Raw genomic sequence first — 24,488 nt, 5'->3', positions numbered from 1 at the left:
CATTATTTATTGGGGTACAGTTGATGCTATCACTTCCTGGATGATTAGCAGTAAACAGTGTAATGTAATATTAATGAGTATAAATGTGCAAACAGCAACTGATGGCATCCTTTTGTCTAACAGCATATTATGTGATGATGCAAGAGTGATGTTCGGGGTTTGAGACTGACCATACACGTCTGTCAAAAGGAACTTGGGTCTTATTTTGTAGTTTTGTCTATTGTTTCTATTGGTTATGAGAATTACTCATTTCAGTAATTGACAAAATCTGATTATATGGCAATATTTCCACAACAACATACAAATGCCTTCAGATGATCAAACTGGTTTCCAATAAGCCTCAAAAAATTCTGAACCACTTTATTTGGAGGCAAAACTGAAAATGATTGCAATAAAAATGGAAAAACATGCGCCTGTACTACGGTTTTTGGTCAAGGTGGAAGCAGTTGTCTGTAAACTATGATGGATGTTTAAAACAATGGACTGTCTGGGTGATGCTGGTTTTATACCAAATGAGCAGCAGGGAATAGTTTACATGAAGCAGTGCAAAGAATGACGTGCAGCACATAATCCTACACAAGGTGCTACAGGTACATCCGTATGTAAAACAATCCCTTTATCAAATTCCCCCCCACCGTCCTCCTTTTCCCCCACGTCCTGGTAGGGTCGGGGAATAGAGTGAAATTACTCCAGGAATTCAGAGATGTACAGAATGAATGTTCAATTCTTCTCAACAGTAGAATTATCTCCGTCATAATGTCCACGCCAGAATTTCTCTGGACACATTTGGGGTCGAAGTTTGATTAAATTGAACTTTTACCACACAATCTGGTAGAAAATCAGAGCAGTACAAGCTTAGACATTATGCCAATTATCTGCTTTGTGTTGCACTTCGGATGTTAAAAGACATATTTTGACCGTTCGCCCTTGTTTTCACTTCCAAACAAGTCTGTCTGAGGGTTTGATTTGAACGACATGTTTTTTGTTCTGATCTCTTATGAATGATGTCGCCATGTTCCCAGATCTCAACAATTCACTGGATGAGAACAAAAGTATTACTACCGTCAGGAATCATGGACCAAAACTATGAACTGGAATGATCTAAATACCCAGAATTCAGGAATTATCTGGAAATAATAATCTAATCTCTTATCCTGTTGTGTCACTCTCAATCGTCTACTTTAGTAATGGCCATGTATATATACATGAATAAACACATACATTAAAATAAAATATAGATAAAATATAACATAAAAAACCATATGAACAACTTCTTAATGCCATGAATAATTCAACAGTAGGAAATCCACTGCAAATAGGAGCATAACTACACTATGTCAGAGTGACTTCATATTTTATGTCAGTTATTTGCTTCATGGTGTTGAGTTACTGTAAGACAGGAGCTGAAGGGAAAACAGACAACCAGGATGAACTGGATGTGCCCAGAGAGATATACTTAACACTCCACCACCAGCAAGAACAATTTATATATTTGTGTTGAGATTCCAAGAGAGGAGACTGGCAGTTTGTGCAGATACTGTAAGCCCCAAACTGATCCTGCTCAGCCAGTTAAACGATTGGTTGTTTGATGAGCTTTAAGCAACAATATCGCGGGTGTGGAAAAAGAAAAGAAAACCCTTCATTGTGCATACTTAGTTTCTTGCAGTCGTGTAACTTTCTGAACATGATTTTGAGTCTTCTTCTCTGTGTATTTCGCATATTTTGCAAATATACTGTAACTTGGGTCTTGAAGCAATTTGCCAACTAAAATAAAATGAAGCTGTTGAAATAGCTGTCTTGGATATTTGGCAGTAGAGTGAGCAAACCTACTTATGTCATTACTGTCTGTAGTGTAGTTTTACCCCTGCACATGTGGAGATGTTAAATTAATAATAGCTTCAATGGTAAAAATGTAATGCAGTCATACAATATGTACCTTTGTGAATTATAATATGACTGAAATTTGTTCTGGTCTTTGCGGTCCAGTCAGTCTGATTTTGCTCCAATGGTTCAAATAGACAGCTGTGAACTATTTTGAGACCCATGAATGAAATCAGAATGATCTTTTTAAAAGTGCCCTATATTTTGCTTGCAAGGAAAATGAAACCCGACTCACCCAGTCTCTTTGTCACTTTGCAGCCGGCAGTTAACGCAAATGGAGTGTCTCTGTAAGCTGAGATCAGCAGTTAAACTTAGTTAACCTCACGACAGCAGAGTGACAGACTCTCCTCACGTAGCTGACCTCCATCTCTCCACAACATTTTGGTCAGTTAATAAAACTCTGTATGGAAACATGGAGGCAATTCATCAGCTGTACAAGTTCTACTTCATCACTTATATGGTGTTGGTGCAGAGAAGATTTGAATTAACGGAACACAAAAACAAATAAAGAGTGATGGGAAGAAAAAGGGAAAAACAATTAAAGAAAAAGGTTAATACATTTTTATCACATTTGCGTGTCAACAAAGTAGAGAAGCTGTGATTACAACACACAGAGGAAAGTGACTTCCTTCTCTACTCAAGGAGACATTACTCCACTGTATCTTTACATAGCAACTAGTTGCTCTGAATGTCGTATAGAGAACATTTATTTTGGCTAAAAAATTATATATACTTAATAATAACGAACAATTTGGAAAAAGAAACCAAGCTCTCGTCATTATTCTTTTATACATACTTTTATTAAAACATCATTGGCCTCCAACAAGTAAAGAATGTACATAATAATAATCATAATAATTCATAATAATAATCATAATAATAAACTGAATAACATCAGAAAAAGGTTTTTCTGTTTGTATGTTATAGTATTTATGCTTTATCTTTTGTCAAATCTTTAGTGAGGTGTTCTCTGGACTCTGCATTCTCCAACTTCAAGGCTTCAGCTAGTTTTAGAGGAATGTACAGTACACAAAACAAAACATAAGTATCTTACCCCCATCATATTAGTTTTTTTTTTCTGACATCACTATATATTTTGTCTCATTTGCTATTCATCACACATATCAACCACTCACATCTGTTCCGAAACGATTTGAAATACCCAAACCTGCTGTGATGTATGCTTGCCGGCACACATCCTCTACAGACAAGTGTGCGTGCACATAGACTCACGCACAAACACAATAAAACACACGCTCGGATGCCTGCAGTGGGGGGTATAGTGCTGAGCTCTGGTGCTTTAATCAGACCTTTGGCCGTAAAGTGTCACACTGGCCGAGGCAGCAGCTTCCACAGAGCTCTTTTCTCAGCAGAACCAAACACAGAAGGAAAAAAGCTTTCATCTGCCACCAACCTTGCTCTAGCACAGCACAGATGACTGACCCTGGTCACTCTCTGCGTTTCCTCTCCATCACAGCGTCACGCTGAGTGGTACGTCCTTTGCTGCTGGATACTCAAAGGAAATGTCGCAGATGCACTGTTGAAAAAGTGACCTTTTAAAAAATACAAGACGCTCGCTGAGGGGTGGACCAACTGTCTGTTTTACACAACATAATGTCACCGGGCTTTGCACTGCGGAGATTGTCCCATAAAAGTTTGAACTTTTAAAACTTTTGAAACAATTAAAAACACACCATAAAAACCTTTGACTTGATTTCAAAGTCTGCACGCTGCACTCAGTCAAGTGTAGGTTTACAATATGTTCTGACAGGCAGGTGATGCTGAAAATCTCTTTTATGGTTTCATAGCAGTTCTTGTGGGCTTGACAAGTGCAGAATATCATCCTGTCATGCAGCTGATTTCTCTATCTACCTCCACTTCTGGAGCTTTCATAAAAAGCAGTCCGTTTCTAATGGTGCTCAGTCCACCGCTGGTCGGTCATGTGTCAATGACATCCTGCACCGGCGAAGGTTCATGTGGCAAACTAGTGGCGTTGGGCAGCGGCTGCGTGTGGCTGTTCTGCTGCAGCTCTAGCGCCATGGCGTTCTGCGGGTGGGGGAACTCCTTCACCTGTCTGCGGTACTCCAGGAAGGTGGATGCCTTGGTGGCGATCGCAACCACGTTCTTTCCAACAAAGATGGTGGAAACCCGGCTGTCCTGAAACAGCACCATGTTGACACCTCGTATGAGGATGGTTACCACGTTGATGGTGACCAAGCTCAGAACTGGGTACAGCATCATCTTCTGGGGCGACATGTGCTCCCCCTGCATGCTGATTTCACTGAGCGACACGCAGGGCAGGATGAGCAGCAGGATGTAGCAGTAGAAGAACATCAGGCCCTCGGCCCAGATGGGCAGGCCTGTGTGCTGGGGCTCCCACAGGTTGGCTTGGATATCCAGCAGGTCCAGCAGGTCCAGAGCCACCCAGAATAGACGACTCCTCATGTCCTCCTTCTTCCGGAAAGTTCTCACATATTCCATACTATCCAGAGCCACTAGAACCAAGTATAAGCCTGGCACACATACAGATAGCAACAACGTCAAAGCCTTCCGGGCCACCGTCTCCAGGCTCTTCCTGTCTGCCTTGCAATTCTGGAAGACAAAGTAGAGCTTGATCTCCAGGACAAAGATGTACAGAAACCAGAGGATCATGGCGTATCCTCGCCGGGCGGTGCGCACCTCGGCGCCGACCCACACTGCCACATATCGCAGCACTATGAGGAAGCATACGTCCCCTACCAGCACTATAATACACACACCGATCTTTCTGGGACCCTGGTTCTGCTCCACCAGGTAGGCGTCCATGAAGGCCATGCTGGTCATGATGACGATGGTGGTCAGGCACACGTGGCGTTTGTCTGGGGGTGGCAACACCATGGCGAGGGCACCTGCTGGCACACACTCCCAGTTCCCAGCTTTTAAAAGCAAAAATAATCCAGATGGTGAATACGACACCGTGTCCTCTCCAAACCTTTACGGTTGGAGAAAAAACAAAATATTTAAGGTGGTGCAGAGGAGCAAATGTCTGACTCCTGTGTCTAATATTAGAACAGTACTATAAGTCGCTGCACTAATAGTCCATAGAGGAGGACGGCTATTGCAATGTAGAAGCAGAGCAGTGTGTGGAGTCAGTGGAGAGATGCTGGCTGCTGATTGCTCTCACAACATCACCTCGTTACTCAACGCACTTCCATTGATCCGCCTCTGCCCCTCAGCAGCAACTACAACCAACGTCTCTACAGCTGACACACCATGACCGATAGTCATCCACACACAGTCCGATGGAGAATACTCTTAGTCGGCTCGGTCTAATGCACATGCGATGGGATTGCGGGACACGGTGCTGCAGTACAGCAATGTTTATGGAGGGGTTTATTCCTGTATGAGACCGCGTAGGAAGCAAGAGTTGTATACGCGCCCGTGCTGCAGCTCAGCATGTGCGAGGAATTCCTCTTTGGATACTCCTGTATACGGTGGTGCAGCCTGTGTGGCTCCTTGCAATCCTGCAGTGTGTGCGTAGGGAAACGGAGGAGAGAGAGGAGAGGAGTCTGCAGTGGCCAGAGGCCCCCAGCCGCCATAAATCACACAGACAGTAGGTCAACGGCCCATGAGGCCTTGCGTATGACGCCAGCGTCCCTGGGGGGAGGCTCTTACATCGGTTTGGAGATCCATCCTTCCCTCCTCCTCTTGCCACGTGCAAGCCTCTCCACAGCCTAGAAGAGGGAGAAATAAAGAGCAGAAGAGGGGGAGGGCAGAGGAGAAGGAGAAAGAAACCTGTCAGCACTACTGGGCCATATAACACAGTTTTCATTGCCAACGGCCCACCACATATGAGGACCCAAGCAATGTGTCAGCTTGGCTAAAATATATCCACTTGATAGGGCAGAGCATATTGCACATGTTACACTCAGACTGCTTCAGGATGTCATTACCTCTCTATTGTCTGTGATGTGTCACAAGACATCTGGACGCATAGCTAATGCGCTTCGATGGTAATGTTATCATAGTCAGCATATTTGGGACCATAATACACAGTAGTTTAATTTGGGGAGTTAAAGAGGATTTATTACAAGCACTTAAAGTCTCTTATAGTAGCTAACTGGCACCTCTTTTTCTTTTTACTGCATTACCTGGCATTACATTTTCTTCTTATGCGAGGGTAAATGGGGAAAACGATGACAAAGAGTTCATTTCCTGCATGTTTTGAGTCCCTCTGGTGCACTGTAGTCTGGAGGATTATTAGATAGAGTCAGAAGCTGATCACACAGAAAACAAAACCACATTTCAGCAGTTTAAAACATGCCAAACTATATTGATAATTACATTGGTCTTGCTTTACTTTGCCTTCAATTCGAGCTCCATTTACAGTGTATTTTTGTTGGATGATGTTTCAAGGTGTTTCTGTTTTGACCTGTTTAATATTCCAGCTGATGTGAGTGTGTTGAAGCGTGTGACGGGTTGGGTCAGGGAGGGCGTCTCATCAACAGTCCAGTTGGACATTTGCTGCGCTTTCTTCAAAGACAACTGTGCAGATGCCGAGCTCTTAAACTCACCAGCAGGAGCCCACTATGTGCACTGGCCCCGTCCATAAATAACACAGCATGTCTAAGTTATTAGCACAGACAGCGAACAAGGCTGGATAAAAGAAAGTGAAATGTGTTAATTGAGCAGACCCATCGCCCTTGGTTGAGTTTGGCGAGCTTCAAGAGAAGCTAGAATTTATCTGTTGCTCTGTTCACTTCTGTCTGCTCCTCCTGTCACTGGATCCTTCAGGCAGAACACAAATAAATCACATTCGTGTTTCTGTCAGCTGAGATACATTTCAAATTTAGATATGAATCCTTTAACCAAATATGTTTGGCTGAAAAACCATGCAACTACTGTCTCTCAGGGCTGCACCGGATGACATTTCTTTGGGCTTTCGAAGCTTCAATGAGAAAAATATTCAACGATATATTCGACGAGGATGTTGCACTACATTTTATTCTTTACAGAAATTGCGGCCCCAAAAGGTATAGGCCGACTCACTGTAGGCCAACTGTATTAATCTTTCTCAGACATAACGCACACATATGCACGCTTACACACACAGCGGAAAAGAAGAGGGACAGAACCTCCTCCTCTTTAGGAGCATCAGTCATCTCTCACCCATCATTCAGTCAGTAAAAGAAACAGATCTTAGTCAGATACAAAGAAATAAGTAAATATACTGTAGTCTCAACCCTGTCTCCTAAAAATTACGTTCCCCCAGAACTAATACGCATTCCCAATTACGTTTGATCAGAAACGTATCTCCTCCCTGATTATGTTTGTGTTTGACGTATTACAAATACGTTGATTATACACGTATACGTTGATTAAACAGGTATGTTGCTTATACACGTATTTTTGTTTTATTGTTTTTATGTTTGTGTTTGACGTATTATAAATACGTTTATAATTGTGTGTTTGTGTTATTGTTTTCTTGCTTTATTTGAGCATATTTTAATTTTTAAACTCTGCGGAGAAAAAAAAAAGAGGGGCGGGGTGAGGCCAGTGACCCGAGTCCAGGAGTCGGCCGCACAGGGAGCCGAAGACCGTTTGCCCGCCGTTGTTAGGCCGGTAACGGGCCGGTGTTCAGATCGCTTGCATCGGGGCTCGTTGTTCAGACCGCTTGGTGACAGCCTCCTTCGCGCCGGCTCCGGTCTTCTCTGAGTCGGGTTGTTTGTGAATGCAGCCCAAAGTGTTCAAATATTCAAACGGGCGGAAGGAGTCACGGAACACAACATCCGGTTTTCAAAATACTAACTGTTATGAATGTGTTCAGAACATTTCTGACCACATCCAAACATCTTAACTGTACCAGTACCTTGTGTTTGACATATTACAACATTTCTGTATGACCAGTACAGTTAAGATGTTTGGATGTGGTCAGAAATGTTGTGAACATATTCACATTCTTATCCGCCCGTTTGAATATTTTTCACGTCAGATTCTCCAGCTGATGTGACCACAGAGATTCGAGTGTCTGCTGATGATCGCAGTGGTTTACTGCACTAGATGGAGTTCATCACACACTTTGGGCTGCATTCCCAAACAACCCGACTCAGAGAAGTCGCGGTCTGAACACCGGCCCGTTACCGGCCTAACAACGGCGGGCAAACGGTCTTCGGCTCCCTGTGCGGCCGACTCCCGGACTCGGGTCACTGGCCTCACCCCTCCCCTCTTTTTTTTTTTCTCCGCAGAGTTTAAAAATTAAAATATGCTCAAATAAAGCAAGAAAACAATAACACAAACACACGATTGTAAATGTATTTGTAATACGTCAAACACAAACATAATCAGGGAGGAGATACGTTTCTGATCAAACGTAATTGGGAATGCGTATTAGTTCTGGGGGAACGTAATTTTTAGGAGACAGGGTTGTAGTCTATGTCTACATATAGGCCTGAATAATAATAATAACAATTTATGTTGATGCGTAATGATTAATGTAGAATTACTATTCCTGATTTCATCTGCTATTTGTTGGGGTCTTTGGTTCAATTTATTTATAAGAAAACAAAGCAAAAAAACTGATGCATTTGATTATTGATTTTGATAATAATCAATAATGGTTGAAGCCTGTGGTCCAGTCTTATTTCGGTTGAGGTTTTCAAATTAGTCGTTGAATGTCTGTCCTTTTATGAGATATTTGTCATCACACAAAAAACACGGGGATCAAACACAACGAATAGACATGCAAATATTTAATGAAAAAGAAGCTGTCTAGCATTCAAATGTTGATTTAGAATTGCAATATCAACGTTATGAGATGTGGAGCCATCCCAAACTATTCCACCATTTTTACAAAAAGTGCATTGAAGGGAATTATAGACTCGGATATGAATAATGTTTAGTCTATCTCTCTGCACAGGTTGTACCCGACTGGTTGGTTTGCCACGGCTTATTTCAGTATTTCCCAACATATCTCAATGTAATAAAAAGACCTGACAACTTTAAAAGCCTTCAGTGTATAAACATAAAATATTGATCTGCAATGGGGTACTCCAGTGACTTCTTATTGCTTTTCCATAAAGATATGTGACCCACAAGAGACAGAGCAACAGGGAGGACCCCACCGCCATTAAAAATGTCAGTGGTTCGGCTCAACAGTGTTTTTAACATTAATAGAAGGCCAACGCTTAACATTGTGCTCTTGCCATTTACAGTTTAGTTTAGAAAATTAATTTTGGGGACTTTAGGGCTTAAGTGGTTTTAACAGAAGGCCAACGCTTAACATTGTGCTCTTGCCATTTACAGTTTAGTTGAACCTTTTCGTCATATTGATTGGCTTTTTAAAAATTATTAATCCAATCAAGACATGCATTACACATGGTTTCCCCACTATGTTTGCTTTTCTAAATCAAAGCTTCAATTCCACTCCCATTTTAACTAACTGAGCTCTTGATATGAGAATTTTAAGTGTGTGATAAATAAACATGAGTTTGTTTTCCGCTGGGCTGTGCGAAATCACCAAAGCAAAATGGGCTTTTGAGGTTTTTGAATGAGATCCAGAGATTGTGGAGAGGTTATTTTTCATTAGAAAATACCACCCTTTAAGAGCATGAACTGTATGCACACCCAGCCAGAATATACAGAAAAAAACAACAACAACAGAGCTGGAATGGATTTATTGTGCTGTGTGATTGTGACATAACCTTGTGGGTTGAAGCACAATAATAATATGTAACAGCTGACAACAATACAAATCAAAGACCGTCAATAGAAGCCCATCTTAAGAAGAGCATGACATGATCCTCATTTGTAATCCAAGCATGAATTTGAATGTTTAAAACCCATTATGTGGGACAGTGCCTAAGCAAGAGATTAAATTCATAGGATGGTGATTAATTGACTGATTAGCAGAAGGCCGTGGATCATTACCATGCTATAAGGAAGGCTGATCCCACATATACAGCACATCACATCATCATTTAAATGCCATTAATTATAAAAAAAAAGACTTTGAGATTGTTTCCCTAATTAACGGATTACAGCCGACGTGATAATACGAGAGTGCCAAATTGGATGGTTTGAACCTCGCAGGAATTACAGCTGCGAAGCATAGACCCCAAGATGTCATCAGCAGGATTTGGCGCTAAATGGGCACCCTGCGAAACAAGAACCTGATGAACTTTGGCAGTAATAGATGATTATTAATCCTTTCTGCCATATTTAAAAGTGCATTTGTTCATGTGAAATGATGACAGAAGTGCTCTGCTCGGTTTTTGCATATTCTGCTCAGCATTTATAATGTATAACGCGAGGCTGAAGATTAGCCATGTAGATAGAATAGAAAAAAAAGAAGGAAAAATGTTTCCATTGATTTGTAATTTGACAGCTGCGATAAAATCTTTTCACATCTTTGCTTGATTTATTTTTGCCTCTGTGTACTGCATGCTGTACATTCCAGCTTTGCTTATATGCTTCAATTATGGCATATTAATTATGGCGTACCATAAAAAGGCAACATGGAGGGCTGAACTGGCAGCGCAACACGTCTTTGCAGGGGGAAGGCTATTACTGTCGCTGTGGTCAAGACCATTATCTCTCTAAGCAGCCAGAGTTTCCTTGTCAGGCAGTTATATTAACTGTTAGCCAACCTTACTGGCCGCAGGCTTCCACATAGATCACAGCAAGGACGAAGGCTAGGGCAGAAAAGGGCATTCTGCTACTTTTTGGTTTGTTTCTACAGTTGTTCTAAAAAAAAGAAAAGGTCTGTCAGGGTCAAGGAACAAGAACAACGGGAAGAACAGTAATTTTGGCACATTCCTTCCATTCTCTACGATGTGGGAGAAAAGAAATCACTCAAATGCGTATAGGTTGTTAAAACAGTGCTTTTTCAAGGTGCTGCTTTTGCACGAAAACAGTTTCCTTTCAAACACCGACTTATCTTAATTACCTGGGTTCTTGCTATTGATGTTTGTCTCTTTTGACTCAGACTCACAGCTTAAGGATAGTAACGTCTTACAAGCTTCAAGGAGCTTTTCTTTTAATACTGAGGTGTTCTGACACTTCATACACCTAGCGAGGGCTGCGAGCTAGCACTTGTTTACAGCAGCACAATCATTTCATCCTGCAACTGTGGCTGGTATGCTCTTTTACCTGTGGGCTTCAAAGAAAAAGATTTGTATTCTTTTGGGAAGCCTCACTGTCATGCATTAAATGTATCGCATTACCTCCCCGATTCTGCTTTCGCTCCACGCTTCTGCTCTCATTTCTAATGCCTCAACACCCCAAGGATGATCAAATGTTTGAGTCAATGTCAGCAGCACTGCGGTGGGACGACGCAGGTCTCTGGAGTGGTCCGTTTTGTTCCATATTTATGTCAGGTTGTCTTCATTAGGGCCAGAATGAGACGCGTATGCCGTCTTGGCTGCGAGCCATCTCCATCACCTCAGCAGGTGTTCTGCGGCGTCCTTTGTGTTGCAGTCAGCGCTCAGCTAGTTTTAGGAGAGGTGGCAGATTGCTTTGAATACGCCCAGTACACAGAGTACAGCTCAGCTGAGCACATGCTTGTATACACACAGAAACAGTATACACACATGCACTCACGTGTACATGTATGAACGCTCTGACGCACACCTTTTCCTTGCCTTTAAGGTTCACGAATGGTCGGCGATTTGCAAGTCACGTCTTTCAAATCCTGATAATGTTCTGTAGCCACACACTGATCTCATACACCCTCAGATGATATGACAATACAGTATTATATCCCCAAATCCTTGAAGACTGTTAAGACATGTCTACGATAACCAACCTGGCTATGTTTGAAGATGTCAGCTTGATTTCCCCAGTTGCACTGATGAATTTGTGTGACATCTCCCAGATGCTCAGCGCATTTCATGTGAAAACCATCAAACTCAGCCGCCCTAATAGGGCTTAGTCTTGTCTGTGATGCATCATTCACAATCTATATCTTCTGCATCTATAATGGATCAATGTGGTGCTGCGTGAATACATTTTAAACACGTATGTTCTGCTTTTTGCTATCAATATTTTTGGCAGGTTGAGTCCTTTCCACCTATTTTGTGCACACACCTCTCAATTAGTCCAAACACAATACACGGGGTGTGTGTTATTTGCTGCTCTGAGATTCCCATTCTCTTGTTTTCTTGTTTTCTTGTTGTCACTACATAATATGCTTGTATTTGCTCATGATGTAGCACTGGGTTAGAATACTGAAGAGGCTCTGGAAATAAGGAGAGGGCCGTGTTTTGTAGCAGTGGTTAAGCTCATTTTATCACCCATTATAGTTGATTAAGGCTGATCCTCACTCTACTTTGCCATGTCACATTGTGTGTGTGGGTGATAAGCACTGAAGGTTCATTTCAGCACATAACTGTAACTAACCCAATCTCTATTCGGGCTGTCGCTGCTTTTAAATAGCTGTGGGTGTTGATCAAACGCTGCCGAAATCAAACGCTGCCGAAATCAAACACGCGGCACATGACAAAGGATGGCTAGCTGCTGTGCAGGGTGGCTTCCCATTATTGGCATTGTATAGGGTTCGAGGGAGGAAGCAACTCGAAAGTGCTTTCCTCCAACTTGGCCCTCAGCAGCAGAGACGAGGCCTTTCAACATGTCAGATGTGTCTTTTTCTCCCCTGCCAACTCTCAAACGGCCATAACGTACCTGCGCGGCGTCAATCATAGTGCATTCTTTATTCACAAAGCTGGGGAGAGGATCAAAGGCACCGTGGCGCAGTGAGTCATCCGCAAAGTAAAGAGCAGCCGTCTGACATCCCACCCGGCAGTTAGTTACTGACACAAGGGGGCAAAGATGACGAGTCGCACGACTTATACACAAGAGACCCTCTTGAAGTATTGTGCAAAGAGGATGCTGTCTAAATGGCTACGGCTGTGAAAAGTTTCAGCTTTTTGTTTGATGTCACAATCTGGAGGATCTCTGTTTCGCTCTCTTAAATGATGAGCACTTCCAGAGAGCGCCTTTTTTGCCTCGGGAATGTCGCCACAGTCACCTAGTTCGTAATACTGCGCAAATTCCAGGGCTTCCATCATTGCCCCGTAGGCTCAACCACCATTGTGCTACCTCATTCAGCGATACAGTGACTTAATAGACATTTATTCACATGAAAATTGTCCAGATTGTTCATTAAAAAAGCGTATCATTCACATTGTTTGCACAACAAGCAGTTGAGTTTGATATCAAAAGTGTCAAATGAGTTAGTCAGTGGTGTCAAGTGTCCTGACACCACTGAGAGCCCTTTACCACTCTTCCAGTAGCTGCTGTAACTCAATGCATTGAATCCTAGGTTTTACCAACCATGTTCTGGTTCTCATTGGTTCTCAAAGTCTGAGCCTCCCCTCAGAGAGAGATGGAAAAAGGTGCCCCCTCAACTGCCCTTAGATTAGTTTTGCTCAATGCCTGGATGCCTATGGGATAATAATTGATATTTGATAGACACTCAAGTGCCAAGCCTAATATTACCGCGTGACATATACAGCAAAAACATGGAAAAAGTGGAAGAGACTCTGGGGAAGTGGGACAGTAAAATTCCACAAAACTGCTGTATCTCTAAACTATCTCTTTCAACAAATCGCACACATGTAGGCGATTCTATCTAATCTTCTTTTGATAACAAATTTCATATTTTTTCACTTCCATTCACTGAGCCTCCCCTGAAATGTAAAAAACTAGATTCCCCAATAGGTTTTAGATGAGTTCCACTCACTTAATTTGTGTTATTACAACTGACACTTCAACAATCTGTGAGTGATTTCACTTCAGCTCTCTGTACAGCAGTGTGTCTGTGAATATGAGTAATCGTTTGAAAGCACAAGTCAAGACTTGGCTTTATCATTATTATTAAGATATAGAGCCAAAAAAGAAGGGAATAACTTAGCCATGAAAAAAGGATGCAACAATTTCTATAATATTTCATACTAAAGTATAAATGCACCGTTCCAGATTGCATGGATTCACATTCACATGGATCAATTTAATCTTTGTATCTCATGGCAACCAATATCTTGATCTGAAAAATCTGTAATTTTACTTTTGAAACGGTTTCATCACGGTGTGGGAGAAGGGAAATAAAAAGTGTATAATAACAACAATCTTTATCGTAAGGCAAAGCCATTTTCTCACTCATTCTTGGTCAATACAATTAAAATAGAAAATATAAAACGTCTGACTAACAAAGTTAGATGACGCATGGTGTACACATACAAAATTATCCCAGTCTCTTAAAGAGCACCACATAGTTGGGTCATTGTCTAAAACACTCCCACCCTTTAGTGGATTGTGGGAGATGTTTTTTTTAGCTGCATCTTGTTGGAAGTGGCTGTCACTTTGTGTGACACGCTGATGCACGTCATGCAATTCAACGTATTTTGAAATACTCAGCGTACTTCGACAATTGCTCTAGCCTAACTTCGCCATGTTCACCAGCAAACTGCTTCATGTGTCTATCTGCTATTTTGTGTCGTACAAGTAGCGCACATTGGGTTTATAAGAGCCTGTTTGGCTTGCTCAGGCAGGAAGCCGGGTTGAGGTGACTCCATAAAACCAAAACAATGAGCTAGAACAGTGGTTCCCAACCTGTTTTCCTTGACCCCCCTAAAAACAACATACACCATTTGGATAAAGTGATTGAGCATGAGTTTGTCTGTTTGTATTAAATCCACTTTCTTTAAATAAGTCAGATAAGTTATTATTATATTAAGTTAAATTGTCGAAATAACATTTTTGTAATCCTATACGCATCCACCACTAGCATTTCATTCTACATATAATACTATTACTGAGGATTGTTGACTACTATTTTTGACTGAGGACGAGGAAAATATATATTTTTGAATAGTTTTGGATACAGACTTTTGCATAAATTATCGAATGTGTTAGTGTGTTATTATAATTTCCGTTATACATGTGCAAATCTAATTTTGATGGCGTACCAGCAGACAAATCACTGAGCACCTCCGGCTATCTGCAGAGTTGCTGATGTTTCTCTGTGGATTCTTATAAGACACCCTTTTCTCACTTTATGGTCATTTCAGAAACTAGTAACGCTCCGTTCCTTTGACACTTTGAGCCATTGTTCATATACAAATATTGATTATTGCATCTTTGAAGATCAAGACCAAGAACAAGATGTTCTGCCAATACTACACGTCGTTTGAGTTGATTGAAGCTCAAGTAAAAGCCTATAAAACCCAATTTGTCATTGTGTAAGAGGACACAATGATATGAACCCAGTTAGAATGGGGACACACTACTATACTGCTGCCAGTTTAAACCTCATCTTATGAAGGGAAGTCCCACTCAGTTTAAGAATTATCGCAAGTTACACCTGTGCTCTCTGATATTTCAGTTGACCTACAAAATACACTTTAAAACCTCTTCTACTCCGCAAGGACGCCCGCGTCCATTTCCCCCTCCCCTCCTCCTCTTACGTCTTGCTCACGCAGACCACGTCATTAAACATGGCCGTGTTTGGTATCCCAGCATTCAAGAACTCCTCATCTTTGCAGAGAAAACATCGATTTTATTTTATTTCTTATGCATTTTTCACAAGAGGAGCCCAAGCACGCACTGTCGACAGTCGCGATAATCGCTGAAGGCGGGTCTTGCAGCATTTTGACGGCAAAAGTTACAGGATACGCCTGATTTTACGAGTGGATGTACTAGCGGAAGTTAGCATGGAGCTAGCGGCTTCAGAAAAGGTAAGCGACTTTACTACAAACCTATTTTTTCTCTGTCATAAGCCGTCAATCAACGGGTTCATAATTTTCACTTTTCATCAGACTTTAGCGGTCATAATGACGCTTGTTTTCAATACTGTACAATGTTATCATCAGGCTCAGTGCTGTGCTCACTGACAGTAATGTATTGAAGCTAGGAGACCAAGTTATCTCTGAAGAAACATTGTTGTGAACTCCCGCGAAACGGAGCTTCCCGCGTCGTTTTACACCCAGCAAGTCTGCTCTTTAGTTACCGCGTCTTCGACCACAAATACTTGTTTTTTGCGATGGCTAAAAGTAAAACTAAGTATTCTGTCCAAGAAGCATTAGAGAAGATTTTTGAGGATTCCTCCGACAGTGACCAGGATTATGTCACAGACGAGGAGGATTTGTTCATGCGTGGGATTGATCCGGTGCTAGACAAGTAAGAGTAGTCATATCATGGCTGGTTTACCCTGTATTTATTTCATGTTTCACATGTGTTATGGTTATATCTTTGTGCTATTCTGGTGTGACTATATAAAAATGACTACTCCACATAGTCACTTTGGGTGGAGAGACAATACTTTTTACACATGCAATTTATTGATTGTATGTTTAGGATGTTTTGTTCATTTGACCACATTTGAGTAGTTATGACTCAAATGTAGTTATTCTAGCTTTCTGGCTGACACAATTATTTGTATTCGTAGTTGCATAAACTATTTATAATCGTATTTATTATTTTTCTCAGTGTCGATGAGGAAGATGATGATGAGGACTGGGAGCCTCCACAGGCCTCTGTCTCTCAACCGAGAAGGAAAAGAACGTCACGGTATGTGTTTCGTCTGTGACTACAAGTATTTTGCATGCTATCATTGAACTATTACTGTTATTCTATTGTATTTTCCCATGGAGATTTCATATTTGCATGGAGCTACACATTTGTGAATATAATTATTATTACAGTAGTGATACCAACTCATTCTAAAACTTTTCTAACAGTCTGGATGAGAACACAGATCAACAACCTGCACCTTCTGCACCCACCCTGAAACTCACACATCCCAGGAAAAGAAGACAGCCATTGACCACACTGAGCAGAGGTCGGAGAAGAGTGTCATCCAGCTCAACAATTGTTTTTTGATCTATTTTTCAAAAGATCTGCTCCACTTGGAGTCAAAGTTATATTTTTCATTGTTTCTGTTTCTGCAGCAGGTCTCCAAGGTGAACAGCCTCTGGCATGTTAGACAATACAATGTGTGTAATTGGTTATTACACACATTGGTATATGTTTGTGATTGTAAATTGTAAATATTGCTCCAATTGATGAAATATATCAACATGTACAGGAAAAAACACCTTTAGTGTGTCAGAATATCATTTGGTTACCATGTGTGCATTTGGAGTTTTCAAATGTTCTTTTTTTTTGGAGCTGCGCCTGGATTTCTTTATAAAGAAAACACTGTAAAATGGTCATACTTTGTCCTATCTTCTTAAAATTTGAGGCAGGAGTTCACTGATAGTGTAGTTACAGCCCTATGTTGTCCATAACCTGTAAAGATACAGCCACAGGCAGTTATGTATACTGAAAGATACTTTTTTATTTTAGGCGGACAAAAATCTTCAATTTTTACTGACTTCAACGGCCCACTGCTCTGTTTCTGTATGACCTACAGGTTTTCTGACACTTTCACAAGATACTTTAGGGGGTTTTCTTTCTGGCAATATCTCATTGGTGCAAATAGTCAAAGTGGTTCAGAAGCTACAGCCATTTTAATTTTGGTACGTCACTTTTGGCGTTTTTCCTCAAATAGGGGTGGGGTGGAAGAGGTTAATACCCAAAAGTGCTTTAGCCTCTTATGCTCCTGTCAGCTCTGATCAACGAAACATAACCTTATCCCTGTGAAATAACCCCTCATTTTCTCTCACTTCTATCAAAACTCCAGATTGCAGCCAGTGAAGCAAAGCCACATATAAATCCCAGCTGCTTTGTTCCTTGCTTTTGGTTTTGTGACTTAAATTTGAGTAATAACAATTAGGAATTGGCTGAATAATTAAGTCTAGCTACCTTTTAATCTCTTCTGTTGAAAAAAAAAAAAACACACACCTTCAAGCACAAACTGTAACTACCCCTCACACTGATAATTGGATTGTCCCTTTAAGTGATTGTTGGACACCCCTTCAATTTTTTTAAATTGTCGGCCACAAAAGAGCATAAACTGCCGCAGTGATTACCATTACCCTCATTTTTACACACACACACACACACACACACACACACACACACACACACACACACACACACACAGAAATAACTCTGGAAGGGCACTGTACCATGGTAACACACTATTATGCACTCTTCTAGCTTTTAATTCACCCTTGCAAGAGTTTAACAAGCATATTGATTTGCTCAGCTCTCATAATAATTTCTCTAATGATAATTTGGGTGTGTGATCACCCAGGGACAGAAGGGAATTTTTATCCAGCGGTATTAGAGGGAGATCCATTTGATCTTTGTGTCAATACCCCCCCGCCCAGTCCCACTTTCTCCCCTCCTACGCCTGCTCTTTTGTCATGCCTTGCAATTCCTCCTCCTGTGTTCACTGTCGCCATTTCTAATCTGGCCACCCTAAAGGAAGTGGCATCCATACCTCATTCCAGTCACGCTTCCTTTCTGTTTGCTTTCCATTCCACTTGAGGGTAAAATGACTTCCCAAAGACATCAAAACCTCACAGGTCCTTACAGTATTATCATTTCTGTATTGGTTAATGCAGCAAATAGTGGCTGAAAATGCAGAGTTGCAGAATAGAATCCTCTAGTTCTATACGGTGGTGTTTATCCTAACCATTAAAGCTCACTTTGTCTTCTATCTCCATTAAACACCCACTCACTCTGCTACTCCCACCAGTTTGCATAAAGCATATGTGCACTGGCAGGTAAAAGGGCGGGATCAGTCACCTTCATGACCATCCTCAGAGGAGGAAAGTAACCGGAGAAAAAAAGAGGTAGGAAAATAAGATGGAGGGAAAGGCAGAGAGAGATGCATGCAAGAGAGCAAGGGTTACTGTTCCACGTGATTGAATAGAAGGGAAAAGAGATGCGATACAGGGAGACTTTGAAGTGCTGCTAATGAGCTGGGAGTTAAAATGGATAGCTTTGCAGACGAAACAGATTTAAATATTGCCGGGACTCAGGAATGGGAGTGAAAACCAGGCAGAAAGAAGCAAAAAAAAAAGTCCCTTTCAACAAGTCACTTCATCTTACGTTCAGTCTTAAAATTGTATTTTCCATGAAGCAAGTGTAGCAAATATAATGATGGTGGGAGAAATGTTTCCCATTTTAAGTATGATAGGCTTTAATGACTGATAATTTACCTTAAGTGCAGATGTTTGATTATGAGAGAGACACATATAAAGGCAGAGGAGAGAGAGAGAGGGGATGACATGCACGGATCCTGGGCTGGAATCAAACCTGGGCTGCTGTGGAAAGGCCTCAGCCTAAATGATACACCCTCTACCGATGAACTACCAGCGCAAACAAGGATTTAGTCAGATTCTGTACTTGTGGTTTATGTTACATCTCTGGAGTGAAACCGTGTTCTTTACAAAACGTTTGCAAAACTTTAAATGTGTCTCACAGGCAGGGTGTTTTCTGAAGGCAGCACCTGCTTTGTATGATAATGAAATGGAAAACAATATTATTTTCAGGATTAAACAATTGTTTGCCATGCGACTCGCTGAGAAGTGTCAAATGTCTTGGCAACTGCCTACGCTGAGGTGTGTTCGGGTATGATTCTCAAGTTTAGAAATGCTGTGCTGCTTTAAAGGGAAATTCATTTAATTTATATTTACTCAGTGGAACCAAAACCCAACAATTGTACAACTGTGGTAATTTGACTAAAGTAGTTAACTGGACATGGCTCCTATTCTGCATACGACCAGTCATTTCCCTCAGGCCTTATTATGTGTTGTAGGTTTTACAAGCAATTATGGTCTGTCATTGAGAACAGACTTTGGTAGCTTTTGGCATGTTGTTGTGAATCTGCTGAGCAGTGCGCATGTGTTGATGGGTAATTCATGTTGATGCCATAATTTGTCTGTATGATGCAATTGTGAGCCAGTAGCTGTTTTGCTCTCACACATGCAGTTATCGCAATGTTTGGCAAGTTACTTGAACAATTTAATGAAATACTGATTACTTGACTCCCTAATGACTGCACAGAGACTCCAAAAGTCCACACTCACTGAAGCTGAAGAACCCCCATGTGAATCCTTAATTTAGACTTACAAGAGGTCAACGAGCAGTTAAGAAGACAGCAAATGTAAATAATACAAACTCGGAGTAACTAGAAGACATATTCCTCCTCCTTTGGGAGACGCAGGCTGCCTCCCTCCAGCACAGCACACCAAGCTGACATGCACCAGACCTGAGCTCAGCAGCCTCCAGGGGTGAGTCCTCACTGCAGGAGCTGGAATTTGAATCTGTCCCGCAGCACTTTGCTGCATGTTGCCGCCTTTCTCTCTTCCTTTACTGTCTATCTCTGAATGCATGATACAAAATAAATAAATAACTGAACCCACAAAGTGGAAACTGATAGAAACTGTCTCATGAAATTCCTGGTATGAAGGCAAATAAACCGACTTCCCTAAAGTGTCAAAGGAATGGAGCGTTACTGGTATTAGTAACTGTATCATAAATCAAATGAAAAAGATTACTGAAAAAGTGATTACATTACTGTGACATGCTGTGAAGCACAGCGTTACTGCCCAACACTGATCTATAGGACACGCACGGACATGACATACTGGGTTAGTGAGGCTTAAAGCCTTTTCCTATTATTCACCCACACAGGTTTTCTCACTTATGTTGTCTGATAGACCTCTTCTCAAGACTGTGTGGGCAAGTGTAAACTTTGTGTGATTGACATCTCTGTTTTGTTGCAGCTGTGAGGGAGGGATGACATGTACAGTTTATTATGGGTTGTGTCATAAATCACTTCCCATTCACCGTGCACTATATTTCCTGTACCTTACCATGTTTGAATGTCAACATTTTAAGTGGGACAATTAGTGACTCATAGTGAACTCAAAACCTCCCACAATGCAACACGTCTCATTTATAGATGCATACATGACAGTGATGCAGCTCTTGCTACTTTAGTTTTGACATGAAGTGATGATGGTTACTACGCATTTGGAATCTGAATTCACTGCTTACCAGAGTCAACTCTTGAGAGTCCGTCATATAAGGGGGTAGGGAAATAGTCACATGACAGGAAGTGATGTCCTCCATACTGTAGCTCCACCCAACATCAACATGAGGAGAGGTCTAATCACCAGAGTAAGTGAAAACACCTGTGAGCTGCATTTAACGTTCTGAACATCAATAGAGCAGCAAACTACTATTTGCTGTGTAAAGATATAGTGGAGTAATATCCACCCAAGCGGAGAATTAAGTCGCCCTCCCTCTCCTCCCCAGATCCTCCTCGCTTTGTTTTATCGCCGGGCGGGCCGCGTGGGCTATTAGTGCATGTTCGAGCCCCACTAGTTAGCTCACGTCCCAACCGACCTCGTCGTTGCAGAAGCGTAGCAACCCCCTCCGCTTCCCTCTCAAGTAAACACTGTTAGCTCTGTCAGCACTTTTGTCGTATTTCGTGCTTTTTTGCACCGTTTGTCGCGAGCTGCCAGCTCAGCCGTCGCCACGTCGAGAGACTTTTGAGAGGGAATCAAAATGCTCCCAATCTCGTATTTAGCACGTTTAAGGAGCCAGTGTTATACAAGATAGTGATGTCAAGATCCTTGATAGATTTTCTTGTCAATTATAGGTCAGTTATTTCATTATGTGCACATTAAAGAAAATAATCATGTTACATTTAAAATGGGTTATTATGGAATGTGTCACTTTATAGAATCAATAACATAATTCACTTGCACCATGAATTCATTACCATAGTGCAATTAATGAATTAACATGTTTTACTATCGTGCGCAAGAACTATTGCGCTCCTTAGACCTGTCTAACCAGTGGGCTTTGTCAGTACACAGAGGATCATTGACATCCGCTTTGAGATAATAGCATATTCTGCTGTTGTTATTGCCGGCCTCTTCTTATCAATTTGGAAGATCTGAAGCCCTGCATCTAAAATGACACAAACATCAGGTTGTCTGGTGTAAACAGCCCTAAAGAGGCCCAGAAGCAGATGGGGCACACTAATAAACCTCTGTTATGTCATGCTCTTCAAACAATGTTATGCAGTAATTTACGAATAACAATGGGGAGGAGCCATTAAGAGAAGCGATTTAAATCTAAGGTATTAATTATGTGACTGCAAACACTTTAATGGTGAAATGCAGCTTTTCTGCAAGCCTGATTGTAAAATCTATGTTACATGTCAGTTGTCAACATTTCATCGTTGTATGTGGCTTGATTATGAGCATCAAAGGGCTGAAATAACACATTGCAGTGCTCATGTGTAGCTTATTGCACATTAAGCTGTATGGTCAAATAATCTTGACACAGTTTGCGTAGATAGTATTCAACAGGCTACCTAATTCATCTAAATGATGAATACATCTACCTCCTAGTTTGCATTACTGTCCAATGACTATTCTATTCTACTGCAGTCCAGCTGAAAAACTCCTCAGCTGCACCAAAATTCAAAGCATTGTTGTTTGATGTATGATATGCAGAGATGTGGGTTAAAGAGGGGTGACATGCCGCAGAGGGCTCCTCCCCAGGAACTGTACAAAATACAGAAATCCGTCATCAAAGCAGACTGTGTTCATCGTCTGACACTTAAGCTTTATACTCGCGCCTGGTGCCATAGATGGTGCATCAGCTCCAAGCATGAACGGAGGCGTCTATGCTGGGAGTGCTGTGCGCTGCATTATTCTCCGAAACACCGGAGGGCGTACACACAGAATAAACAGTGTGAAATCAATCAAAAAGACAATGAGTGTAACGCACAGATATGGCCATAGACTTAGGTGTAACCGGCAATTAACCAAAACCCTACCTCCTCCATGCCAAGGAGGGATTGAAATTATCTGTGAACTCATACCTCATATTCATGGAGTCCTGTATTACCTGTGTACAAGCCCAGTAAAGAAAAAAGTCATGTATGACATGCATTTTAAAGAAACGAGGGTTGAATAGACTGCAAACAATTTGATTTGGCTAGTCAAGTGAAGATTTGTAAGGACACTTGTTTCTAACGCAATTAAAAGCGAATTGGCCTTCTCTTTATAAAAGCTTGGATACGGAGTATTTATTATGTATCATAGATACAAGCTTGGTTATGGAGTATTGCATGTGGTACATCAATAAGCAGCATACCATTTTAAGTTGTCTTGAATGGGTGAATCTGAACAAATAAGAATGACAAATCTGAGAGTTGTCGAAAAATATGACTTAAAAACAGCCACATTCCAGATGTGCCAGTCAAAAGGATGTTAAATGCAGTAAGCTAACAAGAGAAGGCATAACTGGATTGAACTATCATGAGTCACACTCAACATAAACTGGGTCTGATTCTGACTTTGAAAAACTTTGCTGAGTTGTAATTTAATTAATTTAATGCTTTCTTAATATTAAAGATAATTATATATTTGTCAATATTTTGTCATTCTGTGATGTGAAGTCAAATTTGCATTACTGTCATTTGACAAATTTCTTGAGCCATCGATCTCCACCTACATTTCAAGACAATATTTATTCTACATTCTGATCTGAACATATCAGAAGAAAAGGGTTATATTTTAGATCAATATAATTAGATTGTTAGATCTAATTGTTAGATTGAAAAATCTAGCTGAGGATAAAATAATAAAATTAGAAATTTGATTTGATCTTGTGTTACATCTAATGGTTCATGTGTCGTATTGCGAACACTTTGTCATGGATAGATTTTAACGGGACAAAAAAACATCCCACGTCCCATTCTTATTCAAGGTCTCAGATGAAGCTTGAGGGGTTGTGAGCTAAAAAGTCAATTTGATCAATCAGCCAACCGCTTGTTTAAATGAGAACAGCCTCCAACTGTGGAAGTGCTTTGCTGGTGTTTAAAACACACACACACACACACACACACACACACACACACACACACACACACACACACACACACACACACACACACACACACACACACACACACACACACACACTCGTACTTCAGGCTAGCCTGCATACCTTCATAGGCAACAGAGTGTATAAAGGAAGAATTAAAACTGCACTTTGCGGTCATTTCTTCAGAATTTGTTCTGTGTTTTCAAATATGATTCTGCCTTTGGGCTCTGCTGTGGCCTTTATTAACAGATTAATTAAAGCCAAAAATTAATTGAGAATTAGCAATTCATCAAAAAGTTATTGGCGCTTTGGTCTCGCCAAACCGGGTCTTAAATCATGCAGGCTATGGGCTCCTATTTCAGCAATCCTATTTTATCAGTTCAGAGGGAGTCAGTGGCAATACACTGCCGCCTGCTACTGTAGCTCGTTTTGAGGTTTATAATGTCCTTTGACAGAGGAGGAGCCTTATTTAACTGCCTCCTACATGACACGCAATTTAGTTTTTGCTAATTATAGGGTACATTGGTGATAAATTATTCCCTGCTCTTTGGCTCTACATCACCCTCTCTCTTCCATCATGCACAGGCAGAAACACACAACAGCCACAAACAAAGTGACCCATCTGCTGATTTTCACACTGAGGCTGAATGTCGTACACAATGGGATGCCGAACATGAACCTGGCATGGGGGCTGAACAGCTGAGAGAAAGCGAGAAGGAGAGAGCCGTCGCTAGAAACGAGAGCAAGGAAAATCCGGCAGTTCATCTCTCCCCTGCTGTTAAAAGCCATTGATAAATACTTGAGCCTTCACTTGGCCTCGCAGAGTCACA

At 41.2% G+C, this 24,488-nt stretch overlaps 1 protein-coding gene and 1 long non-coding RNA gene across 2 annotated transcripts; one reads left to right on the top strand and one right to left on the bottom strand.

Moving 5' to 3' along the window:
• Positions 1 to 3,819: 3,819 nt before the first annotated feature.
• tmem121ab (transmembrane protein 121Ab) lies at positions 3,820 to 4,758 on the bottom strand (the record flags this gene model as incomplete). The annotated part of the gene is made up of 1 exon (XM_079216227.1): positions 3,820 to 4,758. One exon carries the CDS (start codon positions 4,756 to 4,758, stop codon positions 3,820 to 3,822), a length of 939 nt encoding a protein of 312 aa, XP_079072353.1.
• Positions 4,759 to 15,375: 10,617 nt separating this feature from the next.
• LOC306734831 lies at positions 15,376 to 17,010 on the top strand. The gene is made up of 3 exons (XR_013770977.1): positions 15,376 to 15,590; positions 16,342 to 16,422; positions 16,593 to 17,010. It is a non-coding gene; the product is annotated as an uncharacterized lncRNA (long non-coding RNA).
• The last annotated feature ends 7,478 nt before the right edge of the window (positions 17,011 to 24,488 follow it).

This window comes from Taurulus bubalis (assembly GCF_910589615.1).
Source record: "Taurulus bubalis genome assembly, chromosome: 3".
Classification (NCBI taxonomy): Eukaryota; Metazoa; Chordata; class Actinopteri; order Perciformes; family Cottidae; genus Taurulus; species Taurulus bubalis.
The sequence above is the reverse complement of the archived record's forward strand: the minus strand, read 5'-3'. Positions and strand labels throughout refer to the sequence as shown.